At 32.8% G+C, this 8,788-nt stretch overlaps 1 protein-coding gene across 1 annotated transcript in view; it reads right to left on the reverse strand.

The window, feature by feature from the left end:
* Window positions 1-8,788, reverse strand: part of LOC106470019 — a 62,293-nt gene that overhangs the window by 1,114 nt on the left and 52,391 nt on the right. Inside the window, exons 13-14 of the mRNA XM_022398566.1 lie at window positions 4,639-4,776; window positions 4-209 (exon numbers count right to left, since the gene is read on the reverse strand). Of these exons, the coding sequence (XP_022254274.1) occupies window positions 4-209; window positions 4,639-4,776 (344 nt within the window). The remainder of the gene's footprint in view (window positions 1-3; window positions 210-4,638; window positions 4,777-8,788) is intronic.

Raw genomic sequence — 8,788 nt, forward strand, 5'->3', positions numbered from 1 at the left:
AGCTCTTTCTGTGTTTGATTCTTCTTTCAGTTCTTTAAGTACAGGAAGTACAACCTCTTGAGAAGAACTCTCAGATACAAGTGGTTCTCCAGGACATACTGGAATTACTGTTTCACCCAGAGGTAGTGGGTAAATTTGAACTTCTTTTGAAAGCAGCAACATGTTAGCTTTTGGTTCCTTATAGCTTAGAAGTAAGCCATAGCCAGTCCCTGGTTTAAAAGAACGTAATTTCTGACTATTATGATTATAACAGTTTTACATGTCAACTTCCAGAATTAAAAAAATCATTATCTTTTGTTTTGAGACAAAAAATTCAAAAGTGTACATATTACTTAGAGAATGTTGGGTTTATAAAATAGAACTACAAGGGGGAATTGGACATAGCTTGTCCTGAAGGAATGCTTAGTCTAAACTAATTAGGCTTGAAGTAATTGTATAACCAAACATATTTAGTATGAACTATCACATAGTACTGAACCAAGTCCTAGTATGGTAGGATAAGTTTATAATAAACAAGGGAAAAATATCACACATTCCAATGTCTTATAATTTACAAACTTTATAATGTAGTAGCATCAAAAAATATTTTTCTAGAATTGAATTCTAATTCAGAACTTGAGAAATCTAAGTGCTTATTAATTTGCATTGAGTGTTCTTCTCTATAGCACTTAATATTTAATGATTCTTTAGTTTTAAGTCAGGAGTGTTGAAGATAGATTGTTTTAAAAGTGTTAGTTGTGACAAATTTTGTTATGTAACTCTGTATGAGTCGTACATTATGTTTGCAATTATATTGTTGTTTAGGCTTTACTAATATTGTTGATGTCATGTTACTCAAATCTTCGGTATTTTTCTTGTTACCTTAACTGAGTATTATTAAATTGTAGAGCCACTCGCTTAGTTTAGAGAAAGTTTGAGGCCACAGTGAACATTATATAAATATAGGTGACCAAGCGAGTGCAAGACAAGTGCAGTTCAGTCAAAAAATTACATAGCATGAGAAAACATGAAGTTAGCCGGCATGTGAGTGATTAGCCATAACATGCAATGTTTTAAAGTGAGTTTCACAGTTTAACACAGACGAGAATAATTTGTCTTGTCAGAGGGTGTTCTAAAGAAATTGAACCCCTCTGTGTGGACTTTGATGAAAAGGAAACAATTATATAATGTTTGAGATACAACTGTGGTAATCCATGGAGTAATGTAAATGAATAACTCACTGGTAAGAGAAGAGAAAAATAATTCGTCTTGTCAACTGGATTCTAAAGTAATTGAATCAGTCTGAGTGAACTTTTGACAAGAAAAGAGAATTATTTTGAGTTTTAGGTAAAACTGTGATATCCTATACTGTAAGGAATTTTTGTATATACGTTTGACTTGTTTTGAAGACATTATTTTAAAACAAGTTGATTGCGTGCTGTCTGTTTATTGTTCGAATTTATCACCAACAAATCACAGACACCTACTGTAAAAAATCAAAGCCCATATACATAAAACCCTGACATCTGCATTTTTTTCAATCTGAAAATTAGTGGTCCTTCTATTGAATGTATTTGCGTGTCTTAACTTTTAAAATGATATTTCAAACACAGTTCATTTAAAAACAGTATTATTTCTCTTTTATTACACTTCCCATACTTGCTAAATACAGTTTTTTCATTTTCAATTTCTTTAAATAGTTGTAGTATGCAAGTTTTAACACACCATACTCTTCTGTAGTGTAGATTTTTATTTACAAAACTTAGTATGATGACCATAAAAACCAAAATAAAGCAATATTTTACTCAACATTTGGTTTCTTAAACTTCTTCAGGTGTAATCTACTTTAAAGTCAATTGTAGAATATGTAACGAATTTTACATTGGAGAAGCATCTCATGAATTATACGACAGATTTCTTGAGCATTTATGTACCTTAAAACAACTCAACAAATGTGTCAGTGCCACAGTGAATTACTATGTATAACAACATGGTAGAATGACATCTGACTGTCCTTTACATATAGAAATCCTTGCTAAAGCTTAAGATTTTCTTGACTATAAGTACAAAGTCCTTACTTATTTTGAAAGTTAGGCCGCATGATTTGCATTATGATCGTAAACTTTTGTTTATTTCTCTCTAGTTAATTTTTTCTTTTGATTATAAGTTACTTCACATTTTATATTTTATGTTCTGTATATCTTTTACATCAAATTATTTTCATCATAATTTTAAGCTGAATATCTACATTCATACCATGAGACATTGATTTTACTGAATTTTTTTTTGTTCAATATAAACAGTGTGTGTGAACTTCTTCCATACTCTCCATTCTTCTACAGAATAAATTTAAGTGTATACCTTGTTATTCAGTATAAGTAGTAGCTTATTCCTGAAGAAGTTGTAAAAATTAAACAAAATAAATATAACCTTGTTCTGGAGTTTATGATTGTTTTTTTAATCATATAAAATGTTTAAGTTACTCCACTCAACACTTCATAATATGTATTTACAAAATTCTGGATTTTCTTAAGTTCTGATTCTGCAACTCTAACTCTAGTGGAAGCAATTGATAAATTGCAGTTTGAGATGTTACTTTTTTGTGGTTTGACCAGTCAAGGAACTTATCTGTTTTTGTTTTATAGTATAATTGCATCATATTCCTGTTCATCTTGTGTTTGGAGGATGCCTTTTTGCTGTCACATGGAGTAGATATTTCCTCATTTTGGTGCCTTTTTTATAATCTCTAATTGGTGAGCTACAGAGTGAATATTCTTTGTCTATGCAGTTTGGGTGCTTTTGGAGAGATTTGTGCCAACATCTGAGGAAGGCAGGGCATCTATGAGCTAAGACAGTAGGAACCCACTTTGGAAGTCCAGTCTTTGCATCATCTTATTTCCACTGCTGATGATGCATATTTTATTTTAATTTCAAGTTAATTCAGGTTTATTTGATTTTGTCAGAAAGTTACTTTTTATATAATAGTAAATTAATATAGTAGGTGTCTGTGACTTGTTGGCAAGAAATACAACAAAACAAAGAGCACACACTCCACTTGTTTTTAAAATAATATATATATATATTCAGAACATGGTCTTCAATTTTGTTTGGTTACAGAGCTATCAAATGGAAAATCAAACCCTTCCTCCCACACCTTTCATAATTCGTTAATAGTTCTCTCTTACATATAATTATACTTTACCTATAACCAACAGAAAGTCAAGGTTTTCAGTTATCAAATGACGTATTGTATAACATTATTTTCACTCAGAGTACCAACATCGTTCCCACAAGAAAGTTAATGACTAAATTGGATGAACTGGTAATGACTCTTGTCACATAGTTAGAAAGCCACAAAAATTTTGAGAGGAAAGGCTGTTGGTCCCCCATCTTGTGTTCAAGTAACTTCAGCACAGAATATCCAATATAGCACTTGGATGGTCAGATAATGAGGCCTACTGCCCTCACTCACCAGAACAGCTCTCTAAGTCTATTCAGGTGGTCTTCCCATCTTGCAGTGTGTGTGTCAGAATGTCATCCATATAATGTTCAATGTTGATGGTGTTGTACAACATCCTTCTCATCATGCAGTTGAACCATACTGCTGAGTTGACTAACCCAAATGGCATTTGCTTAAATTGGTAACTTCCATCAGGTATCACAAATGCTGTTTTCCCTTTAGATCCCATCTCCATTACTAAGATCAATATTTGAAAAGAACCTGGACTCATCTAGTTTTGTCATGATAGCCTCTGGGTTGCCCATAGGTTCGGAGTTGAACTTCGTCACAAGATTAAGCTCTACAAGTCTATGCAGTAGTGGTGAACAGTAGGCTGAATTTCAAGGCTTGATGATTCCAGCTTCCAACATTGCTTCAACTTGCTCTTTCAATATTTGCATCAGCCCTCATACTGTTCTTAAATACTAACTCGAAGGGTGAAAATCCTGTATTTGCTTGTGGGACTTCTCAATAAGCGAATAATACTGCCTGCAAGTACCTGTCCCAGTCATGTGGTCTCTCTTGGCACATCTGATTTAGCATGTTATTTACAACTGCATTGACTCTCTCACAAAGTCAACTACATTTGGGATTGTATGGGGTGGTAAAGACCTGCAGAGTTCTGACGAGTCTGCAAACTTCCTGCATCAGTTCTGAAGAAAACTGGGTCCTTCTATCACTCAGGATTTCTCTCAGAAAACCTACTCTGCAAAATATCTTCAGGAGAGCTTTTGCTCCTCTCTCTGTCTCTATCTTTGTTAATGCTATTGCTTCCGATAACGTGTTGCCTCTTTCATTTAACCACACTGGCAAATCTCTACACTTTTCTACTACATACTAGGTCCAGAAGTCTCTTGTTGTAGTGTTCAGGTGATTCTATGCTTCCTTTATTTGGATTCTTCAAATACCTCAATAGAAATGACAAAGCTAAATATTTATTTTATAAATTTGTGATTTACACAATATTCATACCAATCAAACTCATTTTACCATGAGAGTAAGCCAGTATTATAATAGTTAGCTAACAATCATCTAGCCACTTTATTACTGGCCTATAATCACAGTAAGTTTGATCCCCTATCTCATAAATCACAGATTTGTAAACAAAATATACATTATATACTTTAAAAATTTTCATGTTTAATTACTCAGTAACTTACCTGAATCTAAGAAAGAGCATCTACAGTAGAATGGTCTTAACAGTTCATAAGAATCTTTTATTAGTTTGGCTTGTTTTCCAACTGTCACATCATACAAAAACTTGATAAGTTCCTTCAAACAGCCAGTTTGTGAGCCTGCTGAAAACGTATAGAATATTATGGGTTATAAATTTCATCAAGTTTAATACTTAAAAATTATTTTAAAAACAAAGGGTTCATCATATTATAATAAAACTATTTTGAAACCTCACCACATTGTTAGAGTTCATATTAACTTGTTCAGTCATGTTTTACCTGATGACCAAGCATTTTGGCAAGGGCCTTGTAATGTAGTTCCCACTGCAAAAGGCTCTGCTGTAAGGCAGCCATGTCCAAAGCACATCACTCCTTGCTGCACCCTTTCCATAACCTATCTAGTGTACAAGAATGATGGTTTACAAGTGCCCATTTCAACAATTTGATTGCACAGAAATCCATATGTGCTGTATTTGGTGATTTGATTGGTATGTCTTCATATGGAATAGCATAAATATTTTTTCCAGCTTCTTGAGATATCTAATGGTTGAACAGGAGAGACAAATAGATGTCTAATATTGGTAAACTCATACCTGGTTTACGTACAAAGCTGGTATTTCTGTTGGTACAAAGGATTAAAAACAATGGTCTCACAGTAAGTAGAGTTCACATTTACCTTTTTATCCACTTTCCTTATCCCTAACTTTCACTTGATGTAGTATCCAGTGATGATTGTGAATTCCTTTGATAAGACATTGCAACATGTCGTGTGTCATTTTGAAATGTTTTCACCCACTGACTGATCAAAAATGGCACAAAACATATTACATACTGCTTTATCAAGTATTACTACGTATTGCCATATTTCCACAGCTAGGTATAGTCCACAAGTTTATCACAATTGGCCTTCCTTTTATGGATATGTCAATGGAGCAACTTGTGAACATGACTTATATCATTTTCCAGATAGAGATCCTTTTGTTTCATACTGTTGCCTGATACATTAGATTGCTTTTGACAATGAACTCTTTTTTTCTTCTCTTGCCTGTTTAAAATACCCTATTCTATTTACCATGTTTGGAGTACTACTTTTTTCTGGATGATCTCGGTGCCCCAAGCTGATCCATATTTTTTTATTTACGAAGCCATTAAGTACAGGGGATACTCCATCTTAAAAATTCTAAGTTCCTAATTTTGATACATTTTTATGATCTGAGCATATGAACAATTATGTCAGAAAAGGCTGTTATCCTTCCCAAAATTGCTTAGTTTTCAGTGGCATCAGTGCCCGGCATGGCCAGGTGGATAAGGCGCTCGACTCACAATCTGAGGGTCGCGGGTTCGAATCAGCATTCCACCAAACATGCTCGCCCTTTCAGCCGTGGGGGCGTTATAATGTGACGGTCAATCCCACTATTCGTTGGTAAAAGAGTAGCCCAAGAGTTAGCGGTGGGTGGTGATGACTAGCTGCCTTCCCTCTAGTCTTACACTGCTAAATTAGGGACGGCTAGCGCAGATAGCCCTCGTGTAGCTTTGCGCGAAATTCCAAAACAAACAAACAAACAGTGGCATCATATTAACTACAAAATGACAAACAATGTCAAAATGTGGTTATAATAAAATCTATTCCAACCTGATTTTATGCCAGCTGTGGTTGTCAGGTGACTTGCCAATTTAAAAATGTTTTAATATAATGTACTCAACCCTCTGTACATCTATATGAGATAGATGTTTCCACACAGCTTAAAAGGTTTTACAGTTTTTGAAAAAAAAAAAAGTTACGTGAAATATACAAATCATTACAATGTTTTGTTGTTACAGAGCAACTAGCTTATTCAAAAATTATTTTTATTCATACTTTCTGAAGACTTCTTAAGGTGATATCAGTACTTTCTACTTTCAGATATGTTGCATCAAAAATGATAGCTTTTTCACCAAAACAAGTAATTAAAAGTTTCCTTTTTTACATAAAACATAACATACCCTTTTCTTTTTTTGATCCTTTTCTCTAATTTCCTCTGTAAAACACCAAAATAAAAAGCATATGATTTGGATTTACTGAAACTAATTCATTCTATTCACTCATTTAACATTATGTGAAAATGTTAAAACAAAAGTCAGATTTCTTTTTCTACTGTTTAAAGATACATTAAACTATTTCTCATTTTTAGGTTTCCATGAGGTCCGTTCATGTGATGAGTTGGATTAGGTTGCAGAACAGAATACCCAAGATATGATATAATATGCTCTTCCAGCTGTGAAGGAATCATAATTATAATAAAGAATCCCAGTCTATTGTTAAGAGAAGGCACGTAGGTGGGAGGTATTACCAATAGATTGCCCTCCCTCTGGTCAAAACTAGTAAGTTAGGGATCTCTCACTTGAACATTTAGTATGTGTATTGCACAAGGTGCTAATCTAGTTAAAAATACCAAATATTAAGGTTTACATGAAGCTGCTCGAAAGATGCTGATATAATATTAAAATTTTGTATAGATTGAATAAATATATTAAGCTTTAAACAGACAATTTAACAAACACACTATGCTACCACAAGATCCAACTCAATTTTAAACTTAAAGTCAATATACTGAAAAGGTCAATTATACCTGGTGATTACAAAGAAAATTCCACATTTTAAATAACTGTATCTTCAAATCTGCTTGTCCAAAAGAACAAAATTTCATCACTGGTTCCTTGATAATCACAAGTTTTATTAAGGATAGTTTTAATATAGTACAAAACCATATTATACTGCATACTTAAATTGCTTTTGTCACAAATTAGTTTGCTTTTCTCTTCTTTTTTCTCTTTCAACAATATAATATTGATCTGATTAAAGTGAATTTACATCAATGTGCAGGATCATGCAACTGTTGTTTGGCTGTTCTATCAAAATACTGGTAATTTTATTATGGCCAAAAGGCAATTCCAAAGAATAAATGGATGATGCTTATCTCAAAAGGGCCATAAGAATGTTAAAAAATTAATTTCTCAGTCCCAGGCAAATGAATCCACAAAAGGTATTCCTTATTATGAGCAGGCTAACTATATCAATGAAAACAGCAGTTGAGGTTGTTCAGAATACCTAAGCACAAGCTGAGTCGCATCCATTTGGATCAGTGAATGATGTTGGTGCTCTATTGAAAACTTGATCTGTTACAAACTACAATTATATAAATATAAAAAAGAAACATATAAGTGCAAAGCTTACCATTTTAGACACCTGTATGCAATTAAAAATGGTGATTCACCTTCATGACTTGACTTTGCTCATTAGGTTTTGGCCAATTTATTGAATGATGAAACATGGCTAGTAAATATTCTTTGAACATATGAAAACCCCTCTCATTTTAGTAGATATTTCAACTAAAAAAATGCTGACATCAACGAAAACTTACACTCGTTTAATTAGGAGCTTACTGATGATCCTTGTAATATTCACCAGTATTTTTTCATCACTGATTCTTATTTCTTTGTAGATGTTAGTGAAAACTGGTCATGATAAAAAATTTTTAATAAATGTAACTGTCAGGAGAAAATGCTGGAAGATCATGTTATTTCATGCCAAGAGAACTGATGCATTGAACACTTCACCTTCTAATAAGAAAGGGCAATCACTCATATCTGTATTTTAGCTAAAAAAGCTTGGTTCTACAAGACACTTTTATTGATAACAGAATCAATGGTAAGAATCAACAGAAATGGTAAGATCTCTAAACAATACATAAGCAGAATTTTGGCTGTGGGTTTTTTTCTCATGATAGCCAATTACTTTTATGCATCTGAAAATGGCCAGTAGAAATAACATAGTGAGGATTGATGAATTGTCCTGGACATTTCTTCATGGTGAAAAAAACATAATGAGCACTTTCTGTGAAAGTTTTTAAAACACCTTATACCATGTTCAAACTTCCCTGAATAAAGGTTATATTTTCAATTTGCCTCACTTAATGCTAATAGGAAAGTAATTATTAAGATATAACCATTTTAAACAAGAGATTTTCTTTATAATCACTCTACTACATAAATGACTAGTAAATATATATCTATTTTTCTATAAATTAAATAATAAAGTTTATTATCATTAAACACAAAATTGTTATCCATATATATATATATATATATATATATA

Source organism: Limulus polyphemus, unplaced genomic scaffold (genome assembly GCF_000517525.1).
Source record: "Limulus polyphemus unplaced genomic scaffold, Limulus_polyphemus-2.1.2 Scaffold3775, whole genome shotgun sequence".
Lineage (NCBI taxonomy): Eukaryota > Metazoa > Arthropoda > Merostomata > Xiphosura > Limulidae > Limulus > Limulus polyphemus.